This window comes from Hyperolius riggenbachi, chromosome 6 (assembly GCF_040937935.1).
Source record: "Hyperolius riggenbachi isolate aHypRig1 chromosome 6, aHypRig1.pri, whole genome shotgun sequence".
Taxonomy (NCBI): Eukaryota; Metazoa; Chordata; class Amphibia; order Anura; family Hyperoliidae; genus Hyperolius; species Hyperolius riggenbachi.
In genome coordinates, this window is record NC_090651.1 from 366657046 (window position 1) to 366672436 (window position 15391).

The following is a 15391-nucleotide window of genomic DNA, read 5'->3' on the forward strand; positions in this document are numbered from 1 at the left end:
TGCCAGTGTGTGAGGATTGTAACAAATAGGTTTTCTATTACATTTGGGTAAAAAACGCGCACTAACGCGTACCAACGCCTACTAACGCAAACGCATGCTAAATGCAGCGGATCAGGTGCAAAAGGAGGATTAGGTTAGGTGGGGCCGAGGCAGAGGCGAGAGAGGCTCCAGCCTCAGGGCGCAGTGTAGGAGGGGCGAACAACTCACTCAGCTATAATTCCCCTATTGTGTTAGAACTAGAGAGAAATAAGAAAAGGGGATACATGGCAGTGACTGCAAGCCAGATAATTAGAGATTAAGGTGTTGGGGGCCCTGGGGCACCTTTTAGTCTAATAGCAATCAGTGTGTGACGGCTGGGGTGGGAGGGATGGAGGGGCACACTTTGGTGTCTCAGCCTTGGGTGCTGGAGGACCTTGTCCCAGCTCTGGGCACCAGAGGGTTCTTAGGAGTAGGCACCACTGGGGGTGGGGGTTAGAGTTAGGCATCGGTCATGGGAGGGTTCTGTAATATTTACCAATGTTTTACTATGTTTATTGCGACTGTAAATATTTCTTTGTTTTCATTGTTATAGATAGACAATATTTTGCAATTTTGGTTTCACCCCGCTCCCTTTTTAATACTGTTATTTTAACATCTTTATTATTCTAACTGAGATAAAAATGAAGAAACGATAAAAAAACATTGGGATTGATTCATTAAGCTGCACTGCTATCAAGGCCCTTTTTCACTTGACAAGCAGCTTTTTTGTCCAATCAAAGCGCTGGGATCACGTCCTAAAAAGCCACTTGATCCGCTGAGACTAAGGGCGGTTCAGTGGAGTAGCCATTACTTAGAAGGAGCGCGAGTAAGTTAGCACCACATGCTATGCTGCACTACCACGCATAGCGTGCGCCTAACTCTCGCTCCTCTCTGCTTTAGCAGTGCAACTTAATAAATCACAATTTCGCCTTGACCACGCGCCCTTTTGCCCTGGCACCCTTATTTCATGTACACTACTGAAAGGCCTGTGATATGAGTGCTGCACAGTAATGGGTAGATGCACGGCAGATAGGATCTGGTTTTCCAGGAAGCATTCTATTTTGTCAGCAAATGTAGTATATTTAATTGTTATAATATTTTGGGACCATTAAAAGTTCCAGTACTTACATATTATCCCATATGGAAAGTTTGGCAGCTTTTTGTTAAAGTTCTGTATGCTCCCCCAGCTAGATCTGACCAGTTTTAAAAAAGCCGAAAGTCCCGACTTTCTGTTGCCCTGGGTCCCGAGTCGGTATGATGCTCAGTTCCTAAGTTATGGGGTTTTGAATAGTGTTGGGCGAACATCTAGATGTTCGGGTTCGGGCCGAACAGGCCGAACATGGCCGCGATGTTCGGGTGTTCGAGCAGAACTCCGAACATAATGGAAGTCAATGGGGACCCGAACTTTAGTGTTTTTTAAAGCCTCCTTACATGCTACATACCCCAAATTTACAGGGTATGTGCACCTTGGGAGTGGGTACAAGAGGGAAAAAAAGTTAGCAAAAAGAGCTTATAGTTTTTGAGAAAATCGATTTTAAAGTTTCAAAGGGAAAACTGTCTTTTAAATGCGGGAAATGTCTGTTTTCTTTGCACAGGTAACATGCTTTTTGTCGCCATGCAGTCATAAATGTAATACAGATGAGCGGTTCCAGGAAAAGGGACCGGTAACGCTAACCCAGCAGCAGCACACGTGATGGAACAGGAGGAGGGCGGCGCAGGAGGAGAAGGCCACGCTTTGGGACACAACAACCCAGGCCTTGCATGCGGACAAGAAGCGTGCGGATAGCAATTTGCTTTTTGTCGGCATGCAGTCATAAATGTAATACAGATGAGAGGTTCCAGGAAAAGGGACCGGTAACGCTAACCCAGCAGCAGCACACGTGATGGAACAGGAGGAGGGCGGCGCAGGAGGAGAAGGCCACGCTTTGAGACACAACAACCCAGGCCTTGCATGAGGACAAGAAGCGTGCGGATAGCAATTTGCTTTTTGTTGGCATGCAGTCATAAATGTAATACAGATGAGAGGTTCCAGGAAAAGGGACCGGTAATGCTAACCCAGCAGCAGCACACGTGATGGAACAGGAGGAGGGCGGCGCAGGAGGAGAAGGCCACGCTTTGAGACACAACAACCCAGACCTTGCATGAGGACAAGAAGCGTGCGGATAGCAATTTGCTTTTTGTCGGCATGCAGTCATAAATGTAATACAGATGAGAGGTTCCAGGAAAAGGGACCGGTAATCCGTAACAGAGTGGCAGTAAACACAATGCTATATAGTGTGGGTGAGCGGTGTACTACTGTTCCCAGCAGCGACACAGAGCACAATGCTATACAGTGGCGGGTGAGCGGTGTACTACTGTTCCCAGCAGAGACACAGAGTGGCAGTAAACACAATGCTATATAGTGTGGGGGAGCGGTGTACTACTGTTCCCAGCAGCGACACAGAGCACAATGCTATACAGTGGTGGGTGAGCGGTGTACTACTGTTCCCAGCAGCGACACAGAGCACAATGCTATACAGTGGTGGGTGAGCGGTGTACTACTGTTCCCAGCAGCGACACAGAGCACAATGCTATACAGTGGTGGGTGAGCGGTGTACTACTATTCCCAGCAGCGACACAGAGCACAATGCTATACAGTGGTGGGTGAGCGGTGTACTACTGTTCCCAGCAGAGACACAGAGTGGCAGTAAACACAATGCTATATAGTGTGGGTGAGCGGTGTACTACTGTTCCCAGCAGCGACACAGAGCACAATGCTATACAGTGGTGGGTGAGCGGTGTACTACTGTTCCCAGCAGCGACACAGAGCACAATGCTATACAGTGGTGGGTGAGCGATGTACTACTATTCCCAGCAGCGACACAGAGCACAATGCTATACAGTGGTGGGTGGGTGAGCGGTGTACTACTGTTCCCAGCAGCGACACAGAGCACAATGCTATACAGTGGTGGGTGAGCGGTGTACTACTGTTCCCAGCAGAGACACAGAGTGGCAGTAAACACAATGCTATACAGTGGTGGGTGAGCGGTGTACTACTATTCCCAGCAGTGACACAGAGCACAATGCTATACAGGGTGAGCGGTGTACTACTGTTCCCAGCAGAGACACAGAGTGGCAGTAAACACAATGCTATATAGTGTGGGTGAGCGGTGTACTACTGTTCCCAGCAGCGACACAATGACTGGGGGGACCCTGGCTAGCCTGGCTGGAAAGAGAACTACCCTGCCTGCCTACCTAAAGCTAAACCCACAGACAAATGGCGGAGAAATTTCGTGGATCGGGTATTTATTTACCCGAACCACGTGACCCGTTTGGCCAATCAGAGCGCGTTCGGGTCCGAACCACGTGACCCGTTCGGCCAATCACATCGCTAGCCGAACGTTCGGGGAACGTTCGGCCATGCGCTCTTAGTTCGGCCATATGGCCGAACAGTTTGGCCGAACACCATCAGGTGTTCGGCCGAACTCGAACATTACCCGAACAGGGTGATGTTCTGCAGAACCCGAACAGTGGCGAACACTGTTCGCCCAACACTAGTTTTGAAGGAGGAGTGTCCCCTGAACTTGGCTGCAGAAAGTGCAATTACAGAAGTACGGGACGAGCCCAACATGATGATAAGCATCAAACACTGTGGGAGGCGCCCTTAAGTCTCGTTATAAAATACAATACCAATAGATCACAGGTAAGCGTAATGCGTCTTACCTGTTATGAAGTCTCGTACACATATGGATCATATACATTGAGTTTATTTATAGCACTATGGACTGGACAACGCGTTTCGCGACTGCAAGTTGCTTCTTCAGGTCAAATAAAGTGCTGTTGGTGGGAGACGTACAGCTTGGGTGCCCATAGTGCTATAAATAAACTCAATGTATATGATCCATATGTGTACGAGCCTTCATAACAGGTAAGACGCATTACGCTTACCTGTGATCTATTGGTATTGTATTTTATAACGAGACTTAAGGGCGCCTCCCACAGTGTTTGATACTTATTAAAACCCCATTACGTGGGGTTAGACCTACTGTAAGTTGTTATAGTAGTACTTTTTCCGGGAGCGGCGACCTGACAAGGCCGAGTGGAGACGGTACTTCTCCACATGTTTTGATGGTGGTTGCCTAAACAGCAACCCAGAATTGTGAGTATATTTTATCTACAATAGATCATCTTATACAACGGTAATACACGATATCGGGCTCCCGGTGTCCCTGTGTTTTTTATCTCTACTAGTTCTTCATGATGATAAGCAGCTCAGGTATTCTTACTTTGCAGCATAAATCTGTGTCTTCAAAACTTAGGTCAAGTGCCCTGGGTTTTTGATTACAGATGAAGGAGCAGCACAGCTCTGCACCCTCGTCTCCTCTCTGTCTTACTGGCATGGGCAGGAGACTCAATTCCACTGCGCTCTCTGCAGAAAAGTGCAGGGGTCACCATCCCCCAAACTTTCCCTAACTTTGGAATGGGGCATCACATTGACTTGGGGCCCAGTGCAAAGGAAAGCCGGGACTTTCAGCTTTCTAAAAATGGTTAGATCTGGCTAGGGGGATCAAAGAGAACTTTAATAAAAAGCTATCACAACAAAAAAACCTCAAAAAGTGCGCTCCTCACTTCCTATTAATTCCTCTAAATGGCCTGGATCGCTCCTGTGCTGAGTGTGTGCGTCACTCTAGTGGGTAAATGGAATAAAAACAGGGAGCTCTACAGTTTTCATACACACTGTTCAGATATGAACACAGATAGGGCCTTTGCAATATAAAATGTCCATAACATTACATAACCTATTAAAACATAGTCCAATCCACATAGATGAATATTACAGACAACTAAAAGAACAGGAACAGAGTCCCATATATCTTCCTCCAAGCTCTCTAAAGGATGACGCTTTGCACCTTTCTTGACACAAACACCTATGTATGCGCTCACCAGAGATGCCAGCTGTCCCTCTCAGGATCAGCCCACTGCACTTTTGGCCCAGCCAGTCACTTCTCGATATTCAGATATCCTTTCACCTAGTGGCTCCAATATGAGAAGACAAAAAACTTCCAATAGTGTAATACTGTATGATAAGGGTTAATCACTTCCACCAGTGCACCCAGTTCACACACCGGCACCCAGTGCTCTACCACCGAAGGTCAATAAAGCCTCTCACCGTGTTGCCTGGCTGACCCAGCACAGACCAGCAGTAATCACTTTGTTGGTGCCATCAAAGCTTTCTTCATACAATAATATTTGCCCTAGGACTCAAAGAGGGCCAAAGATAGTGTAAAACCTTCTTTATTTAAAAGCTTTAAAAGTAGTGCACTTACAAAAACGTAGATTCAAATGCGCATATAAAAAGTCTCCATCGAGCTTGCTGCAGCGTCCCTCGCTCCTTAGGCCATGCCCAACTAGTTTCGTCCTATGACTCATCAGGGGCTTGGGCCATTCAGAGCGAGAGGACGCTTTAAACTCCCTCCCCTCCATCACATGATCCATTATACACGGGGGTTTTGCATAGTTCACTCACCGCTTCCTGACTCACCATAATTGGCTGATAGTATCCTATTTCCCCGTCATAGCCAACCATGGCTGCTGATTAGTAAAAATCTTTCCTCCTTTACCCATAGTTTCCGCCCTGCATCGGAACTCCGTTCAATCCCTCTGCCAGGACTACATTACCCACAATTCTTACTGATATCTATCCGATGTGCAATACATTAACAACGGGCAACTCCCAAAGAAATCTTAAATAAGTGTCCAGCCCGGGTGACGCCACATGGGGCTATATTCACTTTCCCCTAAATGTAATGCACCTATATGCAGCCATCCTCCCCGCAGCTGTTTTACATACGAAACGGACTACACTTCCCAGAGGCTATAGCCTCTTATCCCAGGGTTTCAACGGAGGCTGGGCTAGGCCAATCCTCCAATCACCAGAGTACTATAACTAGCAGATAATGTATGTTCACTACACAATATAATATTAGGTTACAAACCAGACCAAACAGATAGAGTGTATTATCCCCACATATTGGGCTCCATATAGGTCAGTAATATAAACCACTTAAGTAACTTATGTAGCCTTATGCACTTTGGGCAGAACACTGGTATTTGGGGAAAGGGATGGTCACAGCAGGGGAGGGTTTTGGATATTGGGTTAACTCTGCGAGGGGGTTATGCAGGGTTCATGAACAGCTGTCATATATACAGAGCAGTGCTGCAGCACTGCTGGTCTAGCAATACAGAGTCTCCTTCTTTCTCTTTAACTATTTACTTAAGTGGTTTATATTACTGACCTATATGGAGCCCAATATGTGGGGATAATACACTCTATCTGTTTGGTCTGGTTTGTAACCTAATATTATATTGTGTAGTGAACATACATTATCTGCTAGTTATAGTACTCTGGTGATTGGAGGATTGGCCTAGCCCAGCCTCCGTTGAAACCCTGGGATAAGAGGCTATAGCCTCTGGGAAGTGTAGTCCGTTTCGTATGTAAAACAGCTGCGGGGAGAATGGCTGCATATAGGTGCATTACATTTAGGGGAAAGTGAATATAGCCCCATGTGGCGTCACCCGGGCTGGACACTTATTTAAGATTTCTTTGGGAGTTGCCCGTTGTTAATGTATTGCACATCGGATAGATATCAGTAAGAATTGTGGGTAATGTAGTCCTGGCAGAGGGATTGAACGGAGTTCCGATGCAGGGCGGAAACTATGGGCTCGATTCACAAAGCGGTGATAACCCAGTTATCACGCCTAAAAGACTTTAGGCGTGATGACCTTTTCACCACTGAGTTATCACCGCTTTTTCCTGCTCTTCGCGCGAAGTTACCGCGCGTACGCGCGTGAGCGCGCGCGCAAAGTCCCATAGGGTTTAATGGGAGCTTCGCGCGAAGCGTCGGGTGCTGCGCGCGCACTTACGCGCGTACGCGCGTACGCGCGGTAACTTCGCGCGAGTTTCTTCTTATCATGCCTAAAGTGAGTTTAGGCGTGATAAGGGCCTTTTCACCAGCGTGCAAACACTTTGCACCGCTTGGTGAATCGAGCCCTATGGGTAAAGGAGGAAAGATTTTGACTAATCAGCAGCCATGGTTGGCTATGACGGGGAAATAGGATACTATCAGCCAATTATGGTGAGTCAGGAAGCGGTGAGTGAACTATGCAAAACCCCCGTGTATAATGGATCATGTGATGGAGGGGAGGGAGTTTAAAGCGTCCTCTCGCTCTGAATGGCCCAAGCCCCTGATGAGTCATAGGACGAAACTAGTTGGGCGTGGCCTAAGGAGCGAGGGACGCTGCAGCGAGCTCGATGGAGACTTTTTATATGCGCATTTGAATCTACGTTTTTGTAAGTGCACTACTTTTAAAGCTTTTAAATAAAGAAGGTTTTACACTATCTTTGGCCCTCTTTGAGTCCTAGGGCAAATATTATTGTATGAAAAAAGCTTTGATGGCACCAACAAAGTGATTACTGCTGGTCTGTGCTGGGTCAGCCAGGCAACACGGTGAGATGCTTTATTGACCTTCGGTGGTGGAGCACTGGGTGCCGGTGTGTGAACTGGGTGCACTGGTGGAAGTGATTAACCCTTATCATACAGTATTACACTATTGGAAGTTTTTTGTCTTCTCATATTGGAGCCACTAGGTGAAAGGATATCTGAATATCGAGAAGTGACTGGCTGGGCCAAAAGTGCAGTGGGCTGATCCTGAGAGGGACAGCTGGCATCTCTGGTGAGCGCATACATAAGTGTTTGTGTCAAGAAAGGTGCAAAGCGTCATCCTTTAGAGAGCTTGGAGGAAGATATATGGGACTCTGTTCCTGTTCTTTTAGTTGTCTGTAATATTCATCTATGTGGATTGGACTATGTTTTAATAGGTTATGTAATGTTATGGACATTTTATATTGCAAAGGCCCTATCTGTGTTCATATCTGAACAGTGTGTATGAAAACTGTAGAGCGCCCTGTTTTTATTCCATTTAATAAAAAGCTGCCAAACTTTCCAGAAAGGATAATACACAAGTATCAAAGTTCCTTTTTGAAGGCAATGCAAGAAATGATCTATACACCGTGCAGGGGACACTGTGCCATCATACAGGAGCAAACGCATTGCCACGGAGGGAAGTTCTGGCTTCCTCCCACGCTATTAATGGTGTATTATTTATTAAGCCCTTTAGTGGTTTCAAAACACTACATTAATAAAACACGCTACATCACATCATAAAACCAGAGAGCTTGCTGGAAAACCAGAACTTCTCTTCATTTGAAGAAAACTTTATAGAAACTTGGCAATTTGAGAAATGCTGTTTTTTTCTGCACCTTATAGATAGACCCCATACAACTTTATCTTTCATATATATTCATTACATTTCTATTAAATAATGGGGGAAAAGATCTAAAAAGAACTGCTGCCAAAACCATAATAATAATAATAATAATTTAAAAACTTGAGGCACATGTATTCTAAAAGAGAAATGCTGTTGTAAATGTTTTTGTATACTTTTGAATTCTTCTGCTTTTACAATGTGCAGTCTGGGGTTTTCCTGCAGGTTTATAAATCAGAGATCAGATCAGAGAGGAGGTGTTAAAGTAAAAATAGCTCTGGCTAAACCTCAACCTCCCATAGAAAACATTTTTGCAAGAGAAAGAAAAAAAAAGAATAATAAAAAAAAATACATGCTGAAATAATGATGTCAAAATATTAGTATATTGTATGGAACCAAAGCATGTACAAGCGTGAGTGTGAGCCCTAGTTCATAAAATGCAATGTGTAGCTTTTTTTTTAAAGAACAACTGCTAAAACAAAAAAACAAAACAAAAAAAACCACATATGAAATGTGCATTTCTCTGCACTATAAATAACTTTTTTCTGTGTTGCTGTACCTTACAGTAAGTAGTGAAAATCTGACCGATCTGTCATGTTTTGGACTAGTCCTACTACTCATGGGGGATTCTCAGTAATTTCATTATTTATAAATGCCTTTACTGCAGTTGCTGGTCTTACTAGCAAAATTGTGTGCAAATATGTAAGGAGGCATCTAGTATATTTATGTAAATCCTTTCCAAGAAGAGCTTTTGTAAAGAGTAAAGGATATACTGAGAATACCTCATGAGGAGATGTCCAAAATCAATGTTGTCAGCTTTATAAACATTTTTCATCATAATGTTCCTTTTAATACAAAAATATAATATAGTAATCAAAATTACTGCTTATTATAGTAATCAAATTTACTCACCTGTTTCGGATGATGCCGTCAATCCTAGTAAAATAAAAAGATTGAAAGATTACAATTATATTTTAGGAATTTTAGACATACCGGTATACACTTTTGTACATAAAGTAACAGAGTATAAAATGTTACACCTATTAGCGAATTTTAGATTTTTAATAAATGTACTGATTATTGTTTCACCCGGTATAATTTTAAATAAAATCAGTGAATTGACTCAGAGGAAAATTAGAACTGTTATTATTTCACTACAAACCAGTATCAGGCCTAAGGGCTCATTTCCACTATAGCGAATCCGCATGCGTTGTCCGCATGCGGATTCGCACAGCCAATACAAGTGGATGGGCCTGTTTCCACTTGTGCGTTGTGCAGAGCGTTTTTGTGTGCGAGGAAAATCTGCACGGCAGAGCCGTCAGAATTCGCTCCCCGCACACCGCTAAGCGAATCGCATACAATGTATCTAATAGGGAAATCGCATGCGGTTTTGGCATGCGTTTTTCCCCGCGATTTCGCATGCGATTTCGCTTAGGAGGTAATGTTAATTTACACAGGCAGTGACATGGTTAAAATCGCCCACCTACTACCCTATGCGAAATGGCATGCGAAATCGCGGGAAAAAACGCATGCAAAATCGCACCCGCATGTGATTTCGTCTGCGGTGATTTCCTAGCGATTCCGCACCGCACAAGTGGAAATGCAGCCTAAACCTTCTACTCTGTCCATCATATGTCATTTGTCAATCTGCATCAAAGCTCATTGATTCTTGTTTTGATTCCACTATAGGACATGGGTTGTTAAAGAACAAGTGACACCCATGCCCACCTAGAAATAAAAAAACGCATTTATAAGTTGATAAATACTAGTTCTACTTACATAACAGATGTATTGCATTGTCCGCGTTATGATCCCTGTGACTTTTATAAAGGAAAAGCAGAGACTCCTATTCTAGACAGTTTCCATCTTGGTTACCTTTGAATGAAGATAATCCTGACATCATTTCCTCCCTCACTCTTTTTTCTCCTCTTGCTAATTGTGTATTCGCTACCCGCCCTCCTCCCAGAGTCTTCAGACACCTCAGAAGAGGAGGAATATATCATAGATAAAAAGAAATGGCACATGGAGAAAAAATACTGTGCACCTGTCTCTTTAAGCATTTTTATTCTGTTCTTCAGCCAAAAGCAAGCAGTAATGACATATGGAAGAAAAAGATAAGTCAAACCTGGATAGCAGACGGTGTAGAGGTGTGCAGGGGAAAGGTGACCAGGGGAAGAACGGACGGCACTACAGCCGTTTCACGCCAGACTAGTGCTTGCTCACGTGCGTGTCCTTATAGAGGCAGCGCCGTGCGGCTTCCTAGATAGGACCTTCAAGCCGCGCCCCCGGCGCTGTCTCATTGGTGTGGAGTGTATACATGGAGGGGTCAGGGGTGGGGGGGCGGAGACTCGCTGTCCAGCGGCGAGAAGCTCGTACTGAGCCTGTGTTATTGTGCTAAGCTGCGCTCATGGAATTTTAAACAAAGTGACATCTCGAGTAAATACATAAAATACATGTATAGTGAAAGGGTATGTTAACACATCCTAATGGAAAGTGAATATTAAACACATATATAATAAAAAGTGCTATACATAAACGCCATCAATTAGAAACAACATTTCATAGTGAGGCATATCCGCAATACTTGGTATATGCCATGCAGCAACCAGTGTACCCATAAACGCTGACATGGTGGCATTACATCCGTACGTGGCTGGAAGGTGTAATGGTTAAGGGCTCTGCCTCTGACACAGGAAACCAGGGTCCGAATCTCGGCTCTGCCTGTTCAGTAAGCCAGCACCTATTCAGTAGGAGACCTTGGGCAAGACTCCCTAACACTGCTACTGCCTATAGAGTGCGTCCTAGTGGCTGCAGCTCTGGCGCTTTGAGTCCACCAGGAGAAAAGCGCAGATATAAATGTTCTGTGTTTGTTTGTTACATAATTATTATTATTATCTACTATATTATTTAAAATCATTGTTTTATTATCATGATAATTAAATAAAATACCCGAGTTAACAACCCTAATAAAGGGTGCCGTCCGTTCTTCCCCTGGTCACCTTTCCCCTGCACACCTCTACACTGTCTGCTATTCAGGTTTGACTTATCTTTTTCTTCCATATGTCATTACTGCTTGCTTTTGGCTGAAGAACAGACTAAAAACGCTTAAAGAGACAGGTGCACAGTATTTTTTCTCCATGTGCCATGTGTTTACTGTTGTGCTCTGCACTACCCTAACTTGTTGCACGTCTCTTCGTTTTGGCTGTGAGCAGTGCAGTTTCTAGGCTAAAATGCACCCAGGGCGAGGGTGTAAAAATTTTGCCCCCCCCCCCCCCCCCGAGCAAGGTATGAGTGCCCGCAGTATAGGTTAGCCAGGTCTAGTTGCACTTAGTATAGGTCCCCCCAGTATAGGTAGCCAGGCATAGGTGAGCCAGTATAGTTGCCCCCGCTATAGGTTAGCCAGGTAGGTGCCTCCAGTATAGGTAGCCAGTATAGTTGCCCCCAGTATAGGTTAGATAGGCATGCGCCCCCGGTATAAGTTAGATAGGTAGGTGCCCCAGTACAGGTTAGCTAGGTGGGTGCCTCTAATATAGGTAGCCAGAATAGTTGCCCCCAGCATAGGTTAGATAGGTAGGTGCCCCCAGTATAGGTTATTTAGGTAGGTGCCTGCAATATAGGTAGCCAGTATAGTGGCCACCTGGTTAGGCTAACTAGGTAGGTGACCCCAATACAGGTTAGATAAGTGCCCCCAGTGTAGGTTAGATAGGTAACTGCCCCCCAGTGTAGGTTAGATAGGTAGCTGCCCCCCAGTAAAGGTTAGATTAGGTAGCTGCCCCCCAGTGTAGGTTATATTAGGTAGGTGCCCCCCAGTATAGGTTAGATAGGTAGCTGCCCCCCAGCGTAGGTTAGATTAGGTAGTAGCTGCCCTCCAGTGTAGGTTAGATTAGGTAGCTGCCCCCCAGTGTAGGTTAGATTAGGTATGTGCCCCCCAGTGTAGGTTAGATAGGTAGCTGCCCCCCCCAGTGTATGTTAGATTAGGTAGGTGCCCCCCAGTATAGGTTAGATAGGTAGCTGCCCCCCAGTGTAGGTTAGATTAGGTAGCTGCCCCCCACCGTAGGTTAGATTAGATAGGTGCTCCCAGGATAGGTTAGATAGCTAGCTGTCCCCTATAATGGAGGGGGGAGCCGGAGCCGCAGGGAGGGCAGCCCGACCTCTCCCTCCCTCCCCTCTCCCGGGCCGCCCTCCGTGCTCCCTCCTCAGATGCAGAGCGAGCAGCCGGGAAGCGCTGTTTACAACTCACCTGCCTGGCTCCAAGCGCTGCTCTCTCGCCGCTGGTCTGTCTCCTCTCACTGCATAGATGCGGATACATGCAGATACACACGCTGCCACGCCTCTTCCTGTTTAGCAGGAAGCAGCGTGTGTATCCGCATCTATGCAGAGAGAGGAGACAGACCAGCGGCGAGAGAGCAGCGCTTGGAGCCAGGCAGGTGAGTTGTAAACAGCGCTTCCCGGCTGCTCGCTCTGCATCTGAGGGGGGAGCACAGAGGGCGGCCCGGGAGAGGGAGGGAGTGGTCGGGCTGCCCTCCCTGCGGCTCTGGCTCCCCCCTCCATTATAGCGCCCCCCTCCCAACAGTGCCCCGGGCGGCGGCACACCCCGCACGGCCCTAAAAATGGGCATGGCTGTGAGCCTGTTAGAAGGTGTTTTTGAACTGGAGGTGAGGATCACCATTACATGTATTGCAGGTGTCTTTTGAATAAGGCCCACCCTCCAGAGTAAGCAGCTGAGTGCCGGACGATATTTTTTGCTACAGTGTACTAACAGATAAAAAGAACTCCCAGCATGCAACTGTTTGGCACTGACTATTAAAGTGCCAGTGCTCCTTTACCACTTCCCAACTGAGGGGTTTTACCCCTTCAGCATCCGAGCAATTTTCTCCTTTCAGCGCTCCTTACATTCATTCGCCTATAACTTTATCATTACTTATCGCAATGAAATGAACTATATCTTGTTTTTTTCGCCACCAATTAGGCTTTCTTTAGGTGGGACATTATGCCAAGAATAATTTTATTCTAAATGTGTTTTAATGGGAAAATAGGAAAACATATGGGAAAAAAAACATTATTTTTCAGTTTTCGGCCATTATAGTTTTTAAATAATGCATGCTACTGTAATTAAAACCCATGAAATGTATTTGCCCTTTTGTCCCGGTTATAAAACCATTTAAATTATGTCCCTATCACAATGTTTGGCGCCAATATTTTATTTGGAAATAAAGGTGCATTTTTTTTCAGTTTTGCGTCCATCCCTAATTACAAGCCCATAGTTTATAAAGTAACAGTGTTGTACCCTTCTGATATAAATATTTAAAAAGTTCAGTCCCTAAGGTAACTATTTATGTATTTTTTTTTAATTGTAAATTTTTTATTTTTTTTTTAATTACAAAAAAAAAAAAATGGGGAGTGTGGGAGGTAATGAGTTATTTTTTTGTGTATAAGTAATGTATGTGTGTGTGAAAAATAGTTTAGGGTGTAGTTTACTATTTGGCCACAAGATGGCAACAGTTTAATGCGACCTCCAAGCGTCCTTCCGGAAGCTTGGAGGAAGTACAAAGAGGCTGGGATTTTTTTTTCTTTTTTACAATGATCGCGCTGCTTAGCGAAAGCAGCAGATCATTGCGGGGGCAGAGATCAACGAACGGGAATGTATTTTCCCGTTCATTGATCTCCGGGCGAGCGGGCAGCGGCGTGCACGATCGCGGGAGTGCGAGCGGGAGAGTGGACAGCGGCGGTAGCGGCGGGGGTACGTATATCTATGCTCCGGGCAGGGAAGTGAAGTCCAAAGGAGCGTAGATATACTGTACGCAGGCGGGGAACTAGTTAAGCATGTGATCACTCCAAATCATAACAGCAGAAAAAGTTTTGAAAGTTTTGAATGCAGGATTAGCATCTTTATCACTTAATACACTCAGACCAGTTGCTGCTGAAATGTGATTTTAGGGTGACAATCCCGCTTTAAGGTGAGAAATAAGTAAGCTTTGTGATTTAACATCCTTGTGGCTTATAGGATATCAATAGGGCTTTCAAGTTTTTTTGTGTTTTGGAATGTTTGCAAATTTATTAGCTAAAATCTGATCTGGTCTTTTGTAGAGTCTTAAAACTAAGTAATGAAAACACAAACAAATCATTATTAAAAAAAACTATTAGAAATATTAGAAACAATAATTGGTATGCCGCATTCCTACACCCCCCCCCCCAGCCCCCCAACTCCCACCCCTAAACATCTCCAGTAAGTAGTCATGCATAATGGCTTGTTGAAATGCAACAATGCAGGTACAACACCAAGATAGAGGATAGCGCCCTGCCGATACAAGCAGACAATCATATGCTCCCAGAGAAATGCATACAATCATATGCTCCCAGAGAAATGCATACAATCATATGCTCCCAGAGAAATGCATACAATCATTTTACCTGGAGTAAGATAAGTATTATGCAGGAGAACAGAGGCGCCAAAAGGATAAAAGGAAGCTAAATGAGCTTAAAAACCAAATTCTTGGTAAATGGAGGAGGTAGTGGTGGACTTACCTCCTCCAAGTAGACACACAACGATTGTAGTAAAGACAGTCAATATATTTTATGTATGAACTCCAAATATGCAACGCGTTTCGCAGGTTTGATCCTGCTTCATCAGGCAATAATAACGGAGCAATAGCATATGTGGCCAGTAGAAGAGCCAGGCACCTCTGTGTGTAGAGGTGTAGAGGTGCCTGGCTCTTCTACTGACCACATATGCTATTGCTCCGTTGTTATTGCCTGATGAAGCGGGATCAAGCCTGCGAAACGCGTTGCATATTTGGAGTTCATAAATAAAATATATTGACTGTCTTTACTACAGTCGTTGTGTGTCTACTTGGAGGAGGTAAGTCCACCACTACCTCCTCTATTTACCAAGAATTTGGTTTTTAAGCTCATTTAGGTTCCTTTTATCCTTTTGGTGCCTCTGTTCTCCTGCATAATATTGAGTCCACCTGGGTGGAGGGTTGAACCCCCTTTTTCTCATCTACAGAGAGCGACTTCTTATTCCTGAGTGGGGTCAGGAAAATCTCCCCACCTGCCTTTACAGTGGTTG

The 15391-nt window shown here is 44.9% G+C and overlaps 1 protein-coding gene across 1 annotated transcript in view; it reads right to left on the bottom strand.

Moving 5' to 3' along the window:
• Nucleotides 1-15391, bottom strand: part of HCST (hematopoietic cell signal transducer) — a 64357-nt gene that overhangs the window by 8539 nt on the left and 40427 nt on the right. The window contains exon 2 of the mRNA XM_068243230.1: nt 9235-9258. Within this exon, the coding sequence (XP_068099331.1) occupies nt 9235-9258 (24 nt within the window). The remainder of the gene's footprint in view (nt 1-9234; nt 9259-15391) is intronic.